This window comes from Cnephaeus nilssonii (assembly GCF_951640355.1).
Source record: "Cnephaeus nilssonii genome assembly, chromosome: 15".
Taxonomy (NCBI): Eukaryota; Metazoa; Chordata; class Mammalia; order Chiroptera; family Vespertilionidae; genus Cnephaeus; species Cnephaeus nilssonii.
The window spans coordinates 7644269-7668462 of NC_137086.1; the positions used below are offsets into that span (position 1 = coordinate 7644269).

The window sequence follows — 24194 nt, forward strand, 5'->3', positions numbered from 1 at the left end:
CACTCACGCCCTGTGTCTGTGTTCATGACAGCCCTTCCTGTCACACAGTGACATTCTCCACCCTTCTCGCCCTCCTCTGTGGGAAGTTAAGTTAAGGGCAAGGGCTCTTTCATCTGGTCTTCTCTCCAGTGCGCATCTAGGTGCTGGGTCCACGGCAGGTATCAGTAAAGGTTGTAAAATAGGAAGAGACTGAGGAGGAGGTAGCTGGGCTGGTTGCTGATTTTTTTTTTGGTGTGTTTTTCTTGTGTGTGTGTGTGTGTGTGGGGAGGGCAGAGGGGTCTGGAGGAAAAGCCCGCTTCCTTCTTTGAACTGATCACAATGGAGGCCAGAAATGGAGGCCGAAGCACCTGACTTTGGTAACCAAGCTGGCAGGGACGGGTGTAAAATGGGGACAAATCATCGCAGGCAAGAGGGAGAGCCTAGGAGCTGCTGGTAAGACTGACCAAACGTAAGCACATAACCCACTGGTCAGTGCAGCAGAGAAGAGGCAGAGGGTAGCAAATCCACATGAATGATAAAACAGGGGGTTTTGGGGAGAGGTATGAATACTTCCTGAAGCGGAACTTTGGGCAGGAAACCAAGTTTCCTGCTGTTTGGTGGTAGGTAGATTCCCTAGTGGAATGCCCCAATTTGTTTGGTTTGGCCATTATATCGGGGAGACAGGGCTATTGGTGCTGCCAAGGGAATTACTGGAGATGGGCAGTTTAACGGGTGAAGTCTGCAGGCAGGAAATGGGCCACATGAAGTCTAGAGGGGCAGAAGTCATCGTGTGAACCTGAGATGACAACATGGAAATAAAGGTCTATGTGCAAAAGACAAAAGAGTGAAAATCTAGAAAGAACCCACATCCCCGATGGCCCCATTCAGATGTTAGTTACCTCCAGACCCGTGGCTGGAAAACTGCGGCTCGTGAGCCACATGCGGCTCTTTGACCCCTTGAGTGTGGCTCTTCCACAAAATACCACAGCCTGGGTGAGTCTATTTTGAAGAAGTGGCATTAGAAGAAGTTTAAGTTTCAAAAATTTGGCTCTCAAAAGAAATTTCAATCGTTGTACTGTTGATATTTGGCTCTGTTGACTAATGGGTTTGCCGACCACTGCTCTAGACTATCTACCTCTAGATTTCCTGGTGCCTGAGAAAGATAGGTTCCTGTTTAGGCCACTGGAATATAGCTTTCTGTTATCCATAGCTAAACCCAATCCTAGCCGAGCATAGCAAGGAAAGAGGGGGCCTTTGACTTTACTGGGTAGTTCTGGTCATAGCACAGGGGCAGCTGCTGTCCTTAACCTCCTGTGAGATTCTGGCACTTGACTTGGGGAGAAGGGTGGTATCATGCCTTGTCTACAGTCGGACTTCCCTGCGAGGAGGCAGAGGGAGGATCTGACTGAAAACGAGCCTTTCCCGGGGCGGCCCCTCCCAGCACATGTGACTGGTCACGGGGCTGGCAGATGTTGCTGAGTGCAGGGGAGTTAGGGAGGTGCAAGCCCAGCAGGACCGTGTGGTAGCAGAGGGACTGAGGACAGACTGGGGAACGGGACGGCCCTGAGACACGCGTGTCCCTCACTCCAGCAGAGCTCCATCCAGACAGGTGCTCGGGCGGAGTGTGGCCCTCGGAGAGCACACCCCGGAGAGCTGGGCCGAAGGTTCAGCAGGACCAGAGGTGCCCAGAAACCCAGGGCAAGTCTTCTTCCGAGGGGAGCTCTTCGGTGTTCTTTATTTTTTTTCCAGATTGCTTTCCAAATGTGGCTTTTAGCAATGTGAGAACCAGACTTAAAAATGTAATCCTCCCATTCCAAATTTCTGCAGAACTTAGAGGAATGTTTGTTATCCACACAGTGTATTATATGTTTCTCCATAAGCCAAGAATTTGGCTATTATAACCATCCATTTAATCTGTAAACAGATAATCTTATCTATGTGACAATGAGTTTGCCAAAGTGAAACACACAACTCAAAGTGTATGATTTAAAAAAAAATAATATAATTTTTAAATATATAAAATTTTCTTTAGAAAAAAATTAGTAAAACCTCGTCATTTAATTCTAAAACAGGTGATATTCTAGTACCATCTCTAATCATCTTTTGCTCTTAATCCTAATACAGTCCACATACACACACAAAAATCTTTTCCTTCATTGCTGAATTGTAGGCTAAACTTCCATGAAGTATTAAAGTTGCAGCTGGCTTTCATAAATGGATTCTCCTAACCTACATACATCATGAGAAAAGAGGAAACATGGAGTCTATTATTTAATAATGTTTATTAAAAACATTATTCTGGCCCTAGCCTGTTTGGCTCAGTGGATAGAGCGTCGGCCTGGGGACTGAAGGGTCCTGGGTTCGATTCTGGTCAAGGGCACAAGCCTGAATTGCGGGCTCAATCCCCAGCAGGGGGCGTGCAGGAGGCAGCCAATCAATGATTCTCTTTCATCATTGGTGTTTCTCTCTCTCTCTCCCTCTTCCTTCCTCTCTCTGAAATCAATAAAAATATATTATAAAATAAAACACATTATTCTGGGATTGAGTTAGATGTATTCTGAGGACTTTGTGATTCTTTAGTGCAGCTTATGTGTCAGCTCACTGAATGGTTCAGTTCCTTCCATATCACTGTATGTGTTTTCAAAAGTTATTTCCATATTGACTAAGGAAAGGAAAGTTTCTTTTACAAGAATGTCTACAGGAGGATAATGTAACCTGCCAGGAATACCTCTGTCTCTGCACTGTTTTTCTAGTTAGGTAACTGAAAGGAATTAAAACACCAATTTGGCCTAACTAAGGAAAAGACCCTAGAATATTTTTTAAAGTTAATTATCTTGACCTGCGATACTGCTAAGCTAAAATGTATTTGCTTTTAGCTTTGATCAGAAAATCCAATTTAGCTGTCTTAGTGAAAAGTCTATTTCTCATGAAACAGAAGAACATCTATTCTAAGAAAAATATGTAGTAGCAAACATTCCAGCATGAAAATGAAAGAAAACCCCCATGTATTTTCTTTAAAAAGAACACTGAAAACAACCTAGTGACACAAGTGAACGGACTGGACACTGGTAAAGTTTCCAACACATGCTAACCGAATGCGGCTGCTCTGCTCTGAAGGCTGGGTGGGAAATGGGGCTTCAGGACTCAGCCCAGGGAAGAAGGTCGAGGCCCATAATCTTAGTTTGGAGGAAGGGACATGCCATCTTTGCCAACAGGCAACAGCATTTGAAAGACTTGAATATGTTGGTTCCTTGAATTTTTCAGACCTTACAACAACAATAACAACAACAACAACAACAAAATGTGTGCACAAACCGAAGGCTACAGAAAATCAGTTTCCATCTCGACAGGCAGGATTTATTATCCACTACTTGGACTGGCAAACTTCCTCCGTTTGTTTCCGTAAGATTTCTCCCGAAGCACAGACATTACATAATGTGCAAACACCGCAAGGCCTCAAAGTCAAGCTGGCATGTTGAAGGTCATTGTCTGGATGCAGGCCACAGAGAAACAGGTCTGCAGGGGGACGTCCAGAGGGCACAGTGAGAAGGGCCCCTGAGAAGGACCTTGGACCTGGTCTTCCTTTCTCTTGATAACCCCTCTCTTGGTGTAACCTGAAAACCAGGCCACCGACTCAAGTGGCCGATTACCTTCACCATTCATGGGATACAAGCTTGGGAAGAGTCCACGAATCACCTGCAAGGGCCAGTGTCGTATAAGTATTGTTTCCTCTCAGCAGGGACCTTCTTCTACTTGTAATAAGCAAGGTAACAGGAATCACTTAAGGGACGGCCAGGGCAAGCCTGGGCAAAGGTGGCTTCTGCTGTAGTTGTTTGCAAGAGGAGGCAAGGGTGACATGGGACTCAAAGGGGATGCTGGGAATAGCTGGCTAGGAGGATTGAGATGCTTGGTTAAGGAGCACCTGAGAGTCCCTACTAGGAGACTGAACCAAGAACCCTAAGAAGAAAGAAGACAGGTATTCTAGCCCCTTTATCTTTACCCAAGGTTATACAGACTGAGTGGTCAATGGGGGAAAATACTCAGAGACCACTGCAGTACTGGTTACCTGAACATCAGAAGGCCAGGTCTAGAATGAAGAGGAAAAAAAAAAAATCAGAGGAGGAAGGGTTGTCAAAAACAGGAGGGCTGTGCTTCACATGTTTGTTCACAGGTTGGTTGTTTGGAACAGAGATGAAGCAATGTGGCTGAGCGGTGGGTTTGGTTTACACTTACAGGGTCTACTTTGCATATAGTATACCTACTATGGACGTATGGGAAAGGGATCCCAGGGTTCTCCAAGCAACAATGCATAGAGCTGGAAGGCTCTAGCTGCCGAGTCACGGAGAGGAATGTGTCCTGTGTCCAAACTGTCTCGCTCCTTGATGCCTGCACATGGGGCTGCTGGAAGATGCAGCAGGCCAAGTCACTGCAGCTTACAAAGACTACTTCTCTCAAGCTGCACTTTCACAACACATTGTTAACCTGTTTTCACTAACCAGAAGAAATTCAGAGGATTTTCACATAAAAACAAAACAAAAAAACATCACCACACTGATGTTGGTCTTTCGTAAAAGTGAGGTGGCATAACGCGCACTTTTGGGAAGTCTGAGTCTACTATCTGATACAGGCCTCCCCTGCTCTCTGGAAGTAGAGCATTCCTTTCTCTCAAGGGCAGCTTATGAAGACCACTTCTTTACAAGGGTGTTTATAATTCTGGTATAAAAAAAAACTGGAAAACATCTTTAATAATTACCTGTTTTGATTAAAAACATGAAACACTTGATTATTTGTTATAGGTAACATACTACAATCAACCCTCTGTATCCATGGGCCACACATCTGCGAATTCAGTCTCAGGTAGAAAATATATTTTTAAAAAGCACAGAAAGTTCCAAAATGAAAAACTTGAATTTTCTATGTGCTGAACAGTATTCTAAATGCACTCAAATGAAGTGAGGTGTAGGCATACCCTGCAGTAATCTATATGCAGATATAGGTTATATGCAAATATTACACCATTTTATACAAGGGACTTGAGCATCTTGAATTTTGGTATCTACGGTGGGTCCTGGATCCAATCCCCCATGGATACTGCAGGACAACTGTATATAGGTCATTAAATACACATAGAGAAACAAGTAAAACTTTCTTATATCCTATGTCCTGATTTTGGTTTAGAAAATATTTCCAAGGAGACATAAGGGAAGTACAGGTTGTTGCCAATCTAATGCCTATAAAAAATCCTGATGTTTTGGGTGGAGTGTTCTATAAATGTCTATTAAATCCTGTTGGTGGATACTATTATTGAATTACCCTATATCCTTGTTAATTTTCTGCCTTGTTCTATTAATTGTTGAGAGAGGGGTGTTTCAGTATCCATATATGTTTGTAGATTTGTCTATTACTCCTTTCGGTTATGTCAGCTTTTGCTTCTTATATTTTGTAGTAATCTTATTTGGTGCATACACATTTAGGACTCCTATATCTTCTAGATAGATTGCCCCCTTTGTTACTATTATGTAATGTCCCTTTGTCTCTGATAATTTTCTTTGCTCTGAAGTCTGATACAGGTCTCCCCTGCTATAGGTCTCCCCTGCTATCCGAAAGTAGAACATTCCTATGAAACCTTTCCTAAGCCAAATGGCACAAAGTGAAGAGTATCTCCTGCTTTCAAAAGTTCCCGTTGTGCAAAAGTCCAACATTAGTGTGGTAATGTTTTTTGTTTTGTTTTTAAGTGAAAATCCTCTGAATTTCTTCTAGTTAGTGAAAACAGGTTAACAATGTAAGTATTTTGTGAAAGTGGTGCAATTTGAACTTTGGAAAGTGGGGGATACCTGTATTAACACAGTCATTCCTGGTTCCTTTTGACCAACATTTGCATGATATGTATCTTCCCATTCTTTTACTTTCAATCTACATAAATCATTTTATTTGAACTGAGTTTTCTGAAGACAGTATATAGTTATGTTTTTTTTTATTTCACTCTGCCCATCCTTGTCTTTTAACTGATGTATTTAGGCCATTTACATTTAATGTAATTATTGGTATGTTAGAGCTTGTGTCATTTTATTATTTTTTTCTATTTTTTTGTTTCTCTATGTTCTTTATTTTGTCTTTCTATGTATTACTGAATTTCTTTTTGTTTTGTATTGTTTATCCTCACTCAAAGATATTTTTTCCATTGATTTTTAGAGAGAGTGGAAGGGAGGATAGAGACAGCGAGAGAAACATCCATGTGAGAGAGACACTTCGGTTGGGTGCCTCATACATGCACCCCAGCTGGGCCGGGGATTGAGCCTGCAACTGAGGTATGTGCCCTTGACTAGAATCAAACCCGAGACCCTTCAGTCTATGGACGGATGCTCTAACACTGAGCAAAACCAGCTAGGGCTACTGAATGTGTTTTAAAATTCAATTTTTATTTACTTGTGGTGTTTTTGAGTATCTCTTTGTATAGATTTTAAAGTGGTTACTCTAGGTATTGCAATATATATGGTCTATTGGTATTGATGTCTCACCAGTTTAAGTGAAATGGAGAAATCTTACTTCCTTTTTTGTTCCTTTACCCTCCCCTACTTATAATTGTCTTAAATGCTTCTTCTGTATATATTTAGAACCATATGAGTGTTATAATCTTTGCTTCAACTGTTAAACATAATTTAGAAATCTTGAGAAGAAAAATATAATTTCTCACTTTTTTTCCTGCTGTTTTTTCCTTTCCTATTGTTTCAAGATTCCTTCTTTTATCACTTAATGTTTAGAGAACTTCTTACAGAGATTCTTTTATGCTACATCTTATAGTTACAGATTCCTTTGGTTTTCCTTCATCTGAAAATGTCTTAATTTCCTATTTTTCCCCTGAAGGGTATTTTCACTGAATATATAATTCTGTATTGATAGTTCTTTTCTTTTTGCACTTGAAATATGTGTCATTTCTTTTGGCCTCTAAAAATTCTGATGAGAAACCAGCTGTCATTCAGATTTTTCTCCATAATTAATGTATCATTTCTCTCTAGGTGCTTTCAAGACATTTTCTTTGTTTTAGCATTTAAAAGTTTGGTTATGATGTATTATGGTGTGGTTTTCTTAGGGTTATTCCATTTAGAATTCATCTAGCTTCTTGAATCTATAGGTTTATGTCTTTTGCCAAATTTGGGAAATTTCTATTTATACTGTTCTAACCTCGTGTCTACCAATTCTTTCTTCTGTCCCTTCTACTTTCCTGGTGAGCCTTTACATTTTTAATTTTTAAAATTAGTAATTTTTAAATCTTAGTTATTGTATTTTTCAGTTCTAAAATTTCCATTCAGGTTTTCTTTAAATCTCTTTCTTGACACTTTCTATTTTTTTCATTAGTTTCAAACATGTTCACTAATTGCTCATTGAAGCATTTTATAATGGCTGCATTAAAATCTTTGCCAAATAATTCTCTGCCATTTTGGTGTTGGCATCTATTGTCTTTTTTGATTCAAGTTGAAATTTTCTGGGTTTGATTCCCAGTCAGGGCATATACCTAGGTTGCTGGTTTGATCCCCAAGTATACTTTGTACAGAAAAATTCTTTCTCACCTTTCTGCAGCAAGAGTGGAGAAATAGCAGGATAAGGTTTTAAAATTAAAACTTGAAGAGTCTTTTCTATCTATCAAACAGAACTCCCCTCTCTATTCTCATTTTATTTCTAGTTTTAAACTTTTGGAAGAAAAAAATCCAACACAGAATTCCTTGGTTGATATTCATCCATTGTCTGAGATTATTTTCTTAATGCTTTCTGATTGAAGAATAAACCCATATATTTTAAATGTGCTTACCAAGGCAGAATGGCTCCAACACACTCAGGACCGAAAATTCACTTTGCATGTTCATCCTTTGAAGGGCCATTCTGATCAGCCAGGACTTGACTGTCTCCGGACATGGTTTAAGTAGTAAGTAGCTAGAAACATAGAGAGCATATCGAAGCCAGCACAAAAATGGAGTGGCAATCCTGCCGTTGGGTGACTCGGACATTCGCTCAATTGTTGGAAAGAGCAGAAAGGATCGAATTATCTACAAGAGAAAGCATATGTTGATGAAAAGTTTCTTAAGGGATAAATAACCTAATGATTTATTGTTTCTTCTATGTAGTATCGACAAATGACTGGGTTTTGGAATATGACTAAAGATGTGTTCAGACTAAGAATCACCACCCACTGCCATCTTAGCCCACAGCCAAGCTGGCTAGGATTATTAGGATGTCCCTTGAATTGGTGGGGTTAATTTTCAGGGTGAGGAGGAAATCAGATTCCTAGGTAACTTCTTGACTGTGATAGCAATTCAGAATCCCTTTGAAGGGTTGATGCAAGTAGACATATACTATTTTAGTAGTTATAACAACTTGATTCAATGATATCAGAAGAAAGTAGAGCCACATAAAAACTATCTAGTCAGCATTTCTTTTATTGATTATATTTGGGGATAGTCCACTTTTGAAAACCTCCTCTATTTCTTAATCTTACCAGCCAAAGAGAATCTTTAATAGGACCAAATATATTTCTAACAACGGATTCAACCTTAATAAAGTGCAGGCGAGGGACAAGTGAAGCTGGAAATCTCTATCTACATGGGAAAATGTTTAAGGACAAAAATATATTTTCAACTGAATTCCTTATAATATCAGGAAATATATTTTAAAAATATCCCAGAAGAAAAAAGAGCATCACTAAACATCTTAAATTTACCATCCTACCTAATAATAGACAAATATGCAAATTGACCGTACCTTCGCTATGCCCGCGATTGGCCAGGAGGCACGGGGGGGGGGCAGGACTCGGGGTGGCCGATTGGGCCGGCGGGACGCTGAGCTCGCGTCGCCAGCGGCAGCTCAAGCTCAGCGTCTGCGCCATGGCTGTGCTGCGGCACAGAAGGAGGCTCTGGGGCAGCGAGCTCACGTCCCACCGCGGACCATCAAAAGCGGGGGAGCTGGGTGCCTGTCCGCTCAGGCACCAGGCCTTTCAGAAGCCTTCGCCGCGCCGGAGGCTTCTAAAAGGCCTGGTGCACCAGCGGACAGATACCCAGCTCCCCTGAGATCGAAAGCAAAAGCGTGGGAGCTGGGTGCCTGTCCGCTCAGGCACCAGGCCTTTCAGAAGCCACCGCCACGCTGGAGGCTTCTGAAAGGCCTGGTGCACCAGCAGACAGGCACCCAGCTCCCCCGTGATCGAAAGCGAAAGCGTGTAGGGGACCCTACACGTGAATGATTCAATCATGCACTGGGCCTCTAGTTATTAATATTTAAAAATTAATATATAAAAACAATTTTTATGAGGAATCGGAAGTCAAAACAGTAAAGCACAATCCCCTATCAAAAATAAAGTAACAAAATGGAATAGAGCATCAATGTTAACAGATTGTAGAACAGAAAATGAGAATGAACACAATGGTTTTGCTTTTTAAAAAGAAACCCTTTTATATTGTATGGTATAACACATACTGAAAAGTATACAAAATTTAAATGTGACATTTAACAATAATTTATAAGATGAATGGTTATGTGGGTCAAGAAACAAAACCCAGCCACGATGGCATTTTGTAATCACAACTCCTTTTCTGCTCATACCTTAGATAACCTCTATCCTGACTTCCTGACTTTGCTTTATATGAATACTCATCATCCCTTAATATTGTAATCACTTCCTTGTTTTGCTTTTCATTATTACTTTTCATCCTGCCACAGAATGAACTGTTTTGTCCCAAATGTATATGTTGAAGCCCTAACTTCCAATGGGACTGTATCTAGAGATAGGTAATTAAGGTTAATGAGGTCATAGGGTGGGGCTGATAGGATTACTTATCCTTATAAGGAGAGACCCCAGGGAGCTGCTCTCTTCCTCACCACACACAAAGAGGAGGTCTGGTGGCCTGGTGAACACACACAGGGAGCAGGTGGCCATCTGCAACCCAGGAAGAAGACCCACCAGAAACCATGCTGGCATGTGGCTCTTGGACTTCCAGCCTCCAGAGAAAATAAATGTCAGCTGCTTAAGCCACAGTCTACGGTATTTTGTTATGGCAGTTCCAGCAGACGAATACATATATCCCTTAATACTATAGTTAAATTCTGTCTGTTAATGAACTTTATATAAATGCAATCATACACTAATACACTACATTTTTAAGGTTTTATTTCCTTGACTCAACATTGCCTATAAGATTCACCCATGTTGATATATGTAGCAATAGATTATCTTTGCTATATAGTTTTCCATTATATGAACATACCTCAACTTATTTAATTTACTGATAGATATTTGGGTTGTTTTCAATACAGAGGAACTATAAATATGCTGCCATGAACTATATATTTTTATACATGTCTCTTGGTGCATGTGTGCATGTATTTCTGTTGACTATATCAGCTCGAAGTAGAAAGAGTGGGTCATATGGTGTCCATATGTTCAGCTTTAGTAGATAATTCCAAATAGTTTTCCAAGGTAGTTGTACCAATTTACTCCCCTAACAACAGACATGAGAGTTTACATTATTTCCTATCTTCACCATATTTGGTACTGGCAAACTTTGTACTTTTGACTCACCTGGTGTATAGCGGTATTTCATTATGGTTTTGATTTGTGTTTCTGATGAATAATAAGGTTGGATAGCTTTTAAATGTTTACTGGACATTTTCTACATCATCTGAAGTACTTATTCAAGTCTCTTGCATATTTTTCTATTAGGCTTCCTGTCTTTTTTTTGTATTGATTTGTAGGAGCTGTTTTTTATTCTACATACCAGTCCATTTTCTTGTGTTAGTCCTTGGCTTGCCTGTTCAACTCGTATTATCCTTAAGTTTGATGCAGTTGAGTTTAACAGTTTTTTCTTTTCTAGTTATTGTTCTTTGTGCCTGGTTCAAGAAATTCTTCTCTAACCTCAAATCATGAAGATATATTTTCATTAAAAATGTTTTAGGAATTAGATAATACTACCTCTTATCTGTTCTACAGTGTGGGTTTAAGCCTTCATTGTGTTTAGCTTCAGTGTGAGTCTGTTCCTGTGATTTCAGGTATCAGTCACTTGCCATTTCCCTTACGTATTACATTCCTCCCTCTGGATGGGCTGAGTGCACTTTTCCCGTCAGAATCTTAGAGTAAAGGTGGGTTTTGGTGGACTTGGTCTCTTGTCGTTTTTCATAGTAACCTGTTTGAGGGCATTGCCCAAACATTAAACTTGATCAGGTAGCACCTGTAATTCTGCCTTCATGTCTCTCCTATTAATAGAGAAAAGGGATTTGAGGGTGAAAACTGTGGAGGACTCTTTTCTTTCTAGCCATATCCTCTTGTTTTCCCTTGGTCATATCTGTCAGCTAACTGCTCAGCCATTTCCTGTAGACTTTTCCTTTGCTCCCAACAATGACAGATCATTTTTGGTCACAACAACTCGACCTCTACTAGATTTCCTCCTCTGTTACGTAAGTAAGAATGTACTGTTCCCTGAACACCAACATGGCCTTGATGGAGAATAAAAGACATTCTTTGGGAGGAGGGAATCACAGCCTTTTCAGGTGATTTTTAAAATCCTGGATTGGCAACAACAGATTGCAAAATACTCGTAACACACTTTTCAAATGGATTCGGGGTTTCAGCCAGAATACAGGAGTTTCTCCCACCTTGGCATCTGCTCAAGCACCAAGTAGAGATGCTGCATGGACTGTGCTTAATAAAGGCCTTCTGAGGCATCCGCGGAAATTATAATGATATCAGTGTCCACTCCAGAATGTCAGGGATGATCCAGAATCCTCCCATCAGAGCCGGTTGCCGGAAGTGCAATGGGTTTATACCAGTGGTTCTCAACCTTTCTAATGCCGCGACCCTTTAAGACAGTTCCTCATGTTGTGTTGACCCCCAAGCATAAAATTATTTTCGTTGCTTCTTCATAACTGTAATTTTGCTACTGTTATGAATCGTAATGTAAATATCTGTGTTTTCCGATGGTCTTAGGCTCTACAGCAGCGGCTCTCAACCTGTGGGGCTTGTCACAAATCGCGACCCACAGGTCACTGCAGTGGGTGTCTGGAGCTCACACAGAAAGTGACTTTTCATCACACTGTCTGTTAGCAGTTCAGTCCAGGGAGCTGGCATCCCACTTGGACACCAAGCAGCATGCTTTACAAATCTGAGAGGTAGAAATGATGGCAAGTTTTCCAGCATCTGGAGTGCTGCCACAATTAAGCATGGATGCCACCCCTTCACCTTCAGAATTCTTCCACCATCTTTTGGGTAGTTCTAATAACACGAGTCCTTTTATTCCTGCAAATGATATTGGACTAAACAAAACTTAAGAGATTTCAACAGGGGTGGATTCATAAAAATCCATCTGTGGTGTTTAGAGAGGTAGCGTTTCCCATTACCCTGCCAGGCCTCCCAGCCGAGGGGCTGAGAGAAGCCACCTTCCCTACCCTGGGAAGAATTCTCCGTCAAGGCTGAGAGCAGGCTTCTTGATAGCAGCTGCAGCGGCAGCAAAGGAGATGATGAAGAAACAGACTTCTCAGCCTCGGCCAAGCACAGTCCCACCTGGCTCTATAAGCTATGGTAAAGAAGCCAGGTCGGTCAAGTTCAGTCACTGCAGGCTCCTTGGCAGCCAGTATTCTTCAATAATACCTCTAAAAGCTCTATGGCCTAGTCTTTCACATTGAGGTTTATAATCGACCTGACACGAGTTTTTGTGTGTGGTATGAAATATGGGTCTAATTTAATTCTTTTCCATATGGAAACCCAATTGGCCCAGCACTAAGTGCAAAGGCTGCCCTTGCCTGCTTTTCTGCAGTGACTCCTCTGTCGTAAATCCCGTGTATATGCAAACAGGTCCTTTTCAGGGCTCTCCAATCTGTTCTACCAGCCTGCTTGTCCAACTCAGCGCCGAGGGCACGATGCCTTATTTACTAAAGCTCATAATACACTTGGATATTGGGTAGAGTAGGCTAAACCCCATCTTGCTCTTCAAAAATGTCTTGGGTAGTTTTGGCTCTCTGCATGTCCATAAACATTTTGGAATTGGCTATTCAAGTTCCACAAACATCTTTTTGAGATTCTGATTGGAACTATACTAAATTTATAAATTAATTTGAGAAGAAGTAATATCTTTACAATATTGAGTTTCCCAACCCATGAACATGCGTAGTTCTCCTTTTATTATAAATCTTTAGTGACTCTAAAATGTTTTATACATTTTACAGGTAGCTGTCATGTACAACTTTTGTCACATAAGTAGGTATTTATTATTTTTATGCTTTTGTAAATAGGATATTTTAAAAACATCATTTTCTGAGGGCTGTTGCTTATATAACATAGAAGATATTTGCTTGTTGATTCTGTGTCCAGCAAGTTATTAAAGTCCCTTACTAGTTCTAATAACTTGTCTGTAGATGTTTTTGGATTTTCTAAATACAAACTCATACCATCCACAAACAAACAGTGCTGTTTCTTCATTTCAAATAGCTATCTCTTTTATTTATTTTTCTTACTTTATTGAGTTAGCCAAAATCTTAATACTCAGTAGAAATAATTCTGGCTCCGACCCAAAAAATATCTTCAATATAATCACCATAAAGCATGATGTTTGCTGAAGGTTTTCTATAGATACACTTTGTCAGATTGAAAAAATTTCATCCATTTGTAGTTTGCTAACTGTGTTTGAAAATCATAAATGGTTGCTGAATTTACCAAATATCTTTTCTGTACCCATTGAGATGATTGTGTGATTTTTCTCCTTTTATTTATTAATCTGGTAAACAACTGATTTTCTAATGTGGTTGGGATTGCGGATAAAAGTGAGTTAGCAAGCTTCAAATGAGACATTCTAAACCACGGGGCTCTTATATTCTTTGGGCTTTTTAATTTTGAAAGTACAAAGGTAATTTTGCTTATTTTCAGGTTCCTCAACTAAGTCCTATAAATGATACCTGGAAAATCAGGTGTCACTGAATAATGCAATTTCCCCTAACTGGAATTTAATCAACTCTCAATCTCATTTTCTTCTCCAGGTCGCTTTGAACCATATTAGTAAATAACCAACCAACTACTCTCAGGGATCTGGTTAAAAATGAATTCCAAGGAATAATATGAGGTCAGTATATTTAATCCTAATCCTTTTAAATAATCTGCATTTATAACAGCACTGCAGATTATAAGAGAAATTATTCAGACTAGGACTCTCAGGTGCTACAAATTCTTCATTGGGAAAATAAAACTAAATTATTGTACTCTGTTTATGAAAGCAGACAAAGATGCTAAAACACAGTACAAATATTTTAAATGGGAGAGTTAGAAATAAATGTTTTTGTGACACCCCCCGCCCCCCACCTCTGAACAATCAACTAAGGAAAAAAGATCTGTTTCCCCAAAAGCCTGGTAATTTAGTCTTTTATGATAACTCATTGCTCAATTTAGTTTCAAGTTTATTCACTTCAAAATAAGGATTCCTTGTGTTTATTGCAACATCTTCAAAGATTTAGAGAACATAAATGGTTAATACAGTTACTGTCACACTAATAAATGCACCATACGGATTCCATACTAGTTATGTAACCCACATACATAAGGAACTTCAGACTGATCCAATCAGCTGGCAGAAAGAGGAAGCAATCCATTACTTCAGATAAATGATCCATTACTGTGACCCATGTTAAACAAAACTGCATGCAAGGGGAACTCTAAAAATACATGAGCAACTACAGGGTTGCATTTGGTTGATCCATATCAATAACAAATTGAAAATTAAAGTGTACTCTGAAATCATGGGAATGCACCGAAGCAATGAGGAAGTTCTAATATGTGCTCTGAATGCATCATTGCCTCTCAAAAACATAAGAAGACCAAATACTGTTCATCACAACTAATATTTAGTTGGTGAGACTAGGTTTTCCTCTTTTGTCTTTGGAGAACAACAGTTATTACCTGTTGGGTGAAACTTATACTTTTCCTAGATATCATAATAATAATTTCAATGAAATTTATAGTCCACATTTGATAGGATAAGTCATAGTAATAAAAACTTCTTTTATTCATATAGCAATCTATTGGCCAAAAAATCACCGAGGTCAAGGAAGTATACCCAATTTTATAAAACAGCTGTGCAGAGAAGGTTTCCAAATCTGTGTACATGACAAAACATTTTCTTATGTTACTGTCTCATTAAAGAAAGAACTTCTAGGCTGGCCAACTCATTCTACTCTAAGGAAACATTTTCTTATATTTCACATTCTCATCTGAAATCTACCAGAGTCAACTTTTGATAATGAAGCACAGCCATGCTCTCTTGAATAGTACAGGAAAGTAAATACACACAACGGGACTTTCTATAGAGTGTGCTTTCTTGGGGACTTGAGATAGTACTTTGATGTTAATTTTTTCCTGAATTTATTATTATTAATCAATTTTCAGAAAGGAAGCTAGGAAATGACTTAAAGGTAAATAGTGTGATGTTCACAGGTGGTTTCTGTGTATTCTGTTCATTAAATAGAGGCATTAAAAAAAACACAAAGAGTAAAATCTAAAAAACCCTCAATAAACCTTACTATTCAGATAATTTACACATATGCATCCATTTTTTTCCCCCTGGGGTAAAGCAATGATGCCCATGTTATGAAGCCATGATAAATGCTACTTCCACATCTTCAAAAGAACAGCATTACTGCTACTTTCCCTATCTGCTGATTAGCTGAGTCCACCTGCTGCAGTAATGGCTAGGTGCTTCCCCACTGCACAAGTTGGAAACAAGCAAACAAGGCACACAGTTTTTCCTTTTATATGATTCCTTTTATACATTAGAGAACATCCTATCTAATAAAAGAGAAACATGCAAATTGACCATACCTCTGCTACGCCTACAAGCCACGCCCACCAGCCAATCAGGAGCGAGTATGCAAATTAACCCAACAAATATGGCGGTGGCCACAGAGCTGGAACCAGCAGAGGCTTGGGTTGCCCCTGGCGATGGAGGAAGCCAAGCTTCCCGCCCACCCTGGCCTGCCCTGGCCTCCGCTCAAGGCTACAAAGTTTCAATTATAGAAGATAAATAAATCCCAGATACCAGGGCCTCTGCTTGGGTCGCTGGGGGGCGTGGCCGGCCTGCAAACCACCACAGGCCCCTCGCCCAGGCTGCCCCACGTCCCTAGGGAGCCCCCACCCTGATCCGGGACACCCTTCAGGGCAAACCAGCTGGCCCCCACCCCTGTACCAGGCCTCTATCCTATATAATAAAAGAGTAATATGAAAATTGACCGTCACTCCAACACACAAGATGGCTGCTCCCATGTGGTCAAAGATGGCTGCCCCATGTGGACACAAGATGGCTGCCACAAAATGGCCAGCAGGGGAGGGCAGTTGGGAGGGACCAGGCCTGCAGGGGAGGGCAGTTAGGGGTGACCCGGCCTGCAGGGGAGGGCAGTTAGGGGTGACCAGGCCTTCAGGGGAGGGCAGTTAAGGGTGACCAGGCCTGCAGGGGAGGGCAGTTAGGGGCAATCAAGCTGGCAGGGGAGCAGTTAGGCATCAATCAGGCTGGCAGGGGAGTGGTTAGAGGGTGATCAGGCTGGCAGGCAGAAGTGGTTAGGGGCAATCAGGAAGGCAGGCAGGTGAGCAGTTGGGAGCCAGCAGTCCTGGATTGTGAGATGGCAGTCGGACATCCCTTGAGGGGTCCCATATTGTAGAGGGTGCAGACTGGGCTGAGGGACACCCCCTCCCCCCATGCACGAATTTTGTGCACCGGGCCTCTAGTGCAATATAAATCAGAGAGCCCTCAAAGATTTAGTGGCTAGTAGTCAAAGCATAGACCTAGAAGTAATTTCAGTTTAGTTGATCTCTTCTCCCCATAAGGCCATGTTTTCCTCTTGTTAGGGTAAGACTATTCATCTTATTTAATCACCTGTATAAACTGCAAATACAGTTCTATTTGAATGGTCAAGAGCTTGCTTTCTGAGATCATATATTCTGTCTTAACAATTTCATCCATCAACAAGACAGGAAATGCCCCACCGTAGGGAATTGCTTAGAATAACAACAGTAGTGATAGCTCACTATCTACTACACTAATACACTTTATATATATTATCGCTTTCAACACACACAACCATACCAAGTAACTGTCTTCATTCCATAGATGAGAAAACCAAGGTTTAGCTACAAAGTAACTAAGATGAGGTATTTTAGAGCCCATGCCATTAACCATTACGAACACTACATACTTGCATACAAAAGAATTTCTGACTAATACTTATCATTTGGTGACATAATTCCCAAGGGCTAAGCCAATCAGTACCATTATTGTTAGAGACAGGCCAATACTTACAAGTGTTTCGAAACATTCAGCTTCAGAAACAATTAACTCCATACCATACGAAGTAAAGCATGAGATGCGTTAACTATTGATAACTGTTAAAAAATTATGCCATTTAGGACTGCCTGACCTGGCGCCTGCCCAGCTCCAAGGACAGCACAGTTGGTGCTGGCCAGGGACACTTGACTCGGTGCCCACCCAGCCCCAAGGACAGCACTGATGGTGTCGGCCAGGGACACTTGGCCCAGCACCCACTCTGACCCAAGGACAGCACAGATGGTGCTGGCCAGGGACCCCTGCTTGGTGCCCTGTGGAGCCCCCAAGACCAGGCTGATGGGGCAAACCAGAAGAAACTAGGGCACACCCATGTCCTGGATGCCGGGGCCCTTCAGTGAATTGTATGCCAGAGGGCTCTGCGGCCTCACAGGGCATTGCACACCAGAGGATCTGTGCACCTGTCCCCAGCTGACCCTGAGCACCTGCAGCAGACAACTGAGGGACCAGAACCGTGGAGGAAGGGAATACAACTAAGAGCAAGACATTAAGGACATAAGACTCAAGGAAGTCCCAGCCTCTGGGCTAAGGAATCCTGGACAATTGGACAACTAGGTGCTTCAATTTCTCAGACCTCAAGCAGGTCACCCAGGTACTGAAATTGTCAACAACACACGTTACATGAAACAAATACAAAGAGACAGCCAAAATGGGGAGACAAAGAAACAATCCCTAGAGGAAAGAAAAGGAGGAATTGCCAGAAAGGGTAATAAATGAAATAGAGGCAAACAATATGTCAGAGAAAGAATTCAGAGTAATGGTAATATGGATGCTAAACCATTTGAATGAGAATTTTACCAACATCTGTAATCAAGAGGAAATGAAGAATGACATAGATGCAATAAAAAATACAATGGAAAGTTTTATCAGTAGACTAGAAGAAGTGGAGGACTGAATCAGCAAGTTAGAAGACAGGGTAGCAAAACACCCAATCCGAATAGCAAATGGAAAAAAATATTAAAAAGCAGGAGGAGAGTTTAACCCTTTGCACTAGCTTGCTTTTTTCTCGATTCCTTTATTTTAATGCTAACCGTGTCGAGTCACACTCGACAGCCGAGTGCAAAAGGTTAAGGGAACTTAGGGACAACATGAAATGAAGCAACATCCACATAATAGGGGTGCCAGAAGGAGTTGAAGCTGAGAAAGGAATAGAAAACCTATTTGAAGAAATAATGACAGATTTAGGTGCTCCATAAATAAATACCCTTTCCAAATTAAAAAAAAAAAAAAAAAGAATGACAGAAAACTTCCCTGATTTGGGAGGAAAAAAATGTTTCACAAGCACAGAGAGTCCCAAACAAGAGGAACCCAAAAAGACCCACACCAAGACATGTCGTAATTACAATGGCAAACGTTAACGACAAAGAAAGAATCTTAAGAACTGCAAGAGAGACAGAAACTTACCTATACAGGATCTCCCATTAGGCTATCAAATGATTTCTCAACAGAAACAAATCAGGCCAGGAGGGAATGGAATGAAATATACAAAGTAATGAAAGGCAAGGGACTGAACCCAAGAATACTCTACCCAGTAAGGCTATCATTCAAAATTAAAGGGGAAATCAAAAGCTTAACAGACAAAAAAAAAAAAAAAAGGCTAAGGGAGTTTATTACCACCAAGCCAATAATGCAAGAAATGTTAAAGGGACTGCTGTAAAAAGAAGAAATAGAAAGGGAAGAAGGAACACAGGAATAAAGAATAAATATGACAACACACAAGTACCTATCAATAACAACTTTAACCATAAGTGGATTAAATGCTCCAATCAAAAGACATAAGGTAACTGAATGGATAAGAAAACATGACCCATATATATGCTATCTACAAGAGACCCACTTCAGAACAAAGAACTCACACAGACTGAAAGTGAGGGGATGAAAAAAATTTTTCAGGCATATAGAAATGAAAAAAAAAAAAAAAAAAGCTGGGGTAGCAATACTTATATCTGACAAAACTGACCTCAAAGTGAAGGCCATAACAAGAGACAAGGAAGGCCACTTCCTAATACTAAAGGGATTGATACAAGAGGATATAACTCTGGTAAACATATATGTATCCAATGCAGGAGCACCAAATACATAAGAAAACTTCTGGAAGATATCAAGGGAGAGATAGACAGTAATACAATAATAGTAGGGGACTTTAACCTTTTGCACTCAGATGTCAAGTGTGACTCGACATGGTTAGCATTAGAATAAAGGAATCGAGAAAAAAGCAAGCGAGTGCAAAGGATTAATACCCCATTGACATCACTAGATAAATCTTCTAGACAAAAAAACCAACAAAGAAACTGCAATCCTAAATAACACACTAGATCGGATGGAACTAATTGACATCTTCGGAACATTTCACCCCAAAGCCACGAAATATACATTCTTCTCAAACGCACATTGAATATTTTCAAAGAGAGATCACATATTGGGACACAGGCTAAGTCTCTACAAATTCAAGAAGACTGAAATCATATCAGATCACAATGGCATAAAATTAGAAATCAATTACAATAAAAACAATCAAACACTTGGAGGCTAAATAGCATGCTATTAAACAATGACTGGGTTACAATAGAGATAAAAAAAGAAATAAAAAAATCCTGGAAACAAATGACAATGAAAACACAACAATCCAAAACCTAAGGAACACAGTGAAAGCAATCCTGAGAGGGAAGTTCATAGCATTACAGGCATACCTCAAAAAACAAGAAAAAGTGGTAATAAGTTATCTAAACCTACAACTTAAAGAATTAGAAAGAGAGCAACAAGAAAAGCCCAGAGTAAGTAGAAGGAAGGAAACAATAAAGATCAGAGCAGAAATAAATGACATAAAGAATAAATAAATAAATACAAAAAATCAATAGAACCAAGAGCTAGTTCTTTGAAAGGATAAACAAGATCGATGAACCTCTAGCCAGGCTCACCAAGAAGCAAAGAGAAAGGACCTAAATAAACAAAATTAGAAATGAAAGAGGTGAAGTAACAATGGACCCCACAGAAATACAAATGATTGTAAAATACTACGAACAATTCTATTCCAACAAACTGGACAACCCAGATGAAATGGACATATTCCTAGAAAAATTCAACCTTCTAAAACTCAATCAGGAAGAATAGAAAAACCTGAATAGGCTGATAACAACTGATGAAATCTAAGCAGTAATTAAAAAAACTTCCAGTAAACAAAAACCCTGGTCCAGACAGCTTCACAGGGGAGTTTTACCAAACATTCAAAGATGAACTAAAACCTACCCTCCTCAGATTATTCAAAAAAAATTCCAGAGGAAGGAACACTTCCAAGCTCTTTCTTTGAAGCCAACATTACCCAAATCCCAAAACCAGATAAAGACATTACAAAGAAAGAGAATTACAGCCAATATTCCTGATGAACATAGATGCCAAAATCCTCAACAAAATATTAGCAAATCGTATCCAGCAATACATTAAAAAGATCATACACCATGACCAACTGGGATTTATTCTGGGGATGCAAAGGTGGTATACTATACACAAATCAATATACGTGATACATCACATAAATTGAAAGACAAAAATCACATCATCATATCTATTGATGCAGAAAAAGCACACAACAACATACAACACCCATTTTTGATAAAAACTCTTAGCAAAGTGGGAATAGAGGGATCATACCTCAAAATAATAAATGCCTTACATGAGAAATCTACAGCCAACATCATACTCAATGGGCAAATACTAAAATCATTCCCCCTAAGAACAGGAACAAGACAGGGATGCCCACTTTCACCACTCCTGTTCGACACAGTATTAGAAGTGCTAGCCATAGCAATCAGACAAGAAAACAGGAAGGCATCCAAACTGTAAAAGAAGTAAAACTGTCATTATCTGCAGATGACATGATATTGTACATAGGAAACCCTAAAGACATCATCAAAAAGACTACTAGATTTAATAAAGGAATTCAGCAACGTGGCAGGATACAAAATTTATACCCAGAAATCTATGGCATTTTTATAAACCAATAATGAACTCACAGAAAGAGAAACTAAAAAAATAATCCCATTTACTATTGCAACAACAAAAAATTAAGATACCTAGTTCTTGGAAAACTAGAAAACTACAGGACATTGAAAAAAGAGATAGAGGAAGATATAAAGAAGTAGAACATACCATGTTCATGGATTGGTAGAATCAACACCATTAAAATGTCCATACTACCCAAAGCAATCTATAGATTCAATGCAATCCCCATTAAAACACCAATGGCATATTTCACAGACCTAGAACAAACTCCAAAAATTTATATGGAATAAAAAAGACTCCGAATAGCTGCCGCTATTCGGCAAAAGAAGAACAAAGTTGGAGGGATCAAAATACCAGATATCAAGTTATATTACAAAGCCACTGTTCTCAAACAGCCTGGTACTGGCACAAGAACAGACATATAGACCAATGGAACAGAACAGAGAACCCAGAATTCGATCCAAGCCATTATGCTCAATTAATATTTGGCAAAGGAGGCAAAAGTATACAATGGTGTCAAGACAGTCTCTTCAATAAATGGTGTTGGGAAAACTGGACAGATACATGCAAAAAAAATGAAACTAGACCACCTACTTACACCATATACAAAAATAAAATCAAAATGGATAAAAGACTTAAATGTAAGATGGATAACTATAAAAATCTTAGAAGAATCCATAGGCAGCAAAATATCAGACATATCCCGGAGTAATATGTTTACTAATACATCTCCTAGGACAGTGGAAACTAAGAAGAAAATAAACAAATGGGACTGCATCAAAATAAAAAGCTTCTGAACAGCAAAAGAAACCATCAACAAAACAACAAGAGAGCCCACTGCATGGGAGAACATATCTGCCAATGTTTCATCGATAAGGGTTTAATCTCCACAATTTATAGGGTACTCATACAACTTAACAAAAGGAAGATAAATAATTCAATCAAAAAGTGGGCAAAGGACCTAAATAGACACTTCTCAAAAGCCAACATAAAGAAAGCCAAGAGGCATATGAAAACGTGTTCAAAGTCACTAGTCATCCTAGAGATGCAAATCAAAACAACAATGAGGTACCACCTCACACTTGTCAGAATGGCTGTCATCAACAAATCAACAAACAACAAGTGCTGGCAAGGATGTGGAGAAAAGGGAACCCTCATACATTGCTGGTGGGAATGCAGACTGGTACAGCCTCTGTGGAAAACAGTATGGATTTTTCTCAAAAAATTAAAACTGGAACTCCCATTTGACCCAGTAATCCCACTTCTAGGAATATATCCCAAGAAATCAGAAACACCAATCAGAAAGGATATATGCACCCCTATGTTCATAGCCCTATGTTCATAGCAGCGCAATTTACAATAGCTAAGATTTGGAAACAGCCTAAGTGCCCATCAATGGATGACTGGATTAAAAGACTGTGGTACATCTACACAATGGAATACTATGCTGCCGTAAAAAAGAAAGACCTCTTACCATTTGCAATAGCATGGATGGACCTCGAGAGCATTATGCTAAGCGAAATAAGCCAGTCAGAGAAAGATAAGTATCACATGATCTCACTCATTTGTGGAATATAATAAACAACATAATCGGATGAACAAAAATAGAACCAGAGTCATAGAAGCATCAGATTGTCAAACCTCAGAGGGAAGGCAGGGGAGGATGAGTGTGTGTGTGGGGGGGAGGGATGAGTAAGAGATCAACCAAAGAACTTGTATGCATATAAGCATAATCAATGAACACAGACAGTGGGGGCGGGGGGCTGGGTTGGGGAGCAGGGGTGGGCCGGGAGAGGACAATGGGGGATAAGGGGGACATATGTAATACTTTCAACAATAAGATTTTTTTTAAAAAAAGTACAAATGAGCAGGTACGAAATAGTCCTAGGGATGTAAAGTACAGCATAGGAAATATAGATAACATTATAATAACTATGTATGGGTGCTAGATGGTAATAGATTTATTGGGACGATCACTCTGTAACTTATATAAATGTCCAATCACTGCGCTGTGCACCTGAAACGATACTGTACTTCAACTCTAATTAAAAAAATGAAATTAAATTAAAAAATTATGCCATTTCAATAAGCTTTGCTTAAGATAAATGGCATTCTTGAAATTGACCATTTTTTACCACTTTCCATTCATGCGAATTACTCTCAGACCTCCTGGGGCAGAGATTTTTCTATACTTTAATTACCTTAATATAAAAAAACAAGCCATTTCATGCATTTAATCTACATGTCAGGGTTGCTAATTACATAGAATGCTTGCATATTTATAGAGATATTTATATAACTTATAATTGCACTTAATGGAAACATAGTTTCAAAATTTCCCTACAGACTATTCTTCTCAAGCTTTTGCCATTGCATTTACTTTTAATGCAAAATGCTCTTCTGCTCAGCCTACAATTTCCTGAAATGCACTCTGAGTCTTTCGGAATCTCTAAGAACTCAAACAGAAAGAAGGGTGCCCACAGGCCCGCTGCCGATCACTCTTCACAGCTGCTCTGTGGTCCCACGAGCTACGACAGAGCACCTGTCATTCCGAACTGAACGGTGTTCCCCAGACAGCCTCAGAATTCAGTGATTGGAGACAACACCAAACCCACCCTCATGCCCACAGCTACAAAACTCCCACATGATACTAGCGTCTTGGGCAATATCAGCTTTTTCTTGGTTTCCAAAGGCAAAGCTACACAGAATCTGAAAGGACGACTTTGCTACTAAAAAACTGCTCTTTGGCAATTCCCTAAACTTGGAGCTGGAGTACTCTATGTGTTCCGGAAGCAAAACACTGCATTGTTTGACAACGGGTCACTGATTTATCCATTAAAAAATGCTCCATGGTATCTGAAAATG

At 39.9% G+C, this 24194-nt stretch overlaps 1 protein-coding gene across 1 annotated transcript in view; it reads right to left on the bottom strand.

Annotated features, from left to right (window-relative positions):
- The window catches only part of LDAH (lipid droplet associated hydrolase), an 81495-nt gene that overhangs the window by 13779 nt on the left and 43522 nt on the right, over positions 1-24194 (bottom strand). The window contains exon 5 of the mRNA XM_079792492.1: positions 7787-8021. Within this exon, the coding sequence (XP_079648618.1) occupies positions 7787-8021 (235 nt within the window). The remainder of the gene's footprint in view (positions 1-7786; positions 8022-24194) is intronic.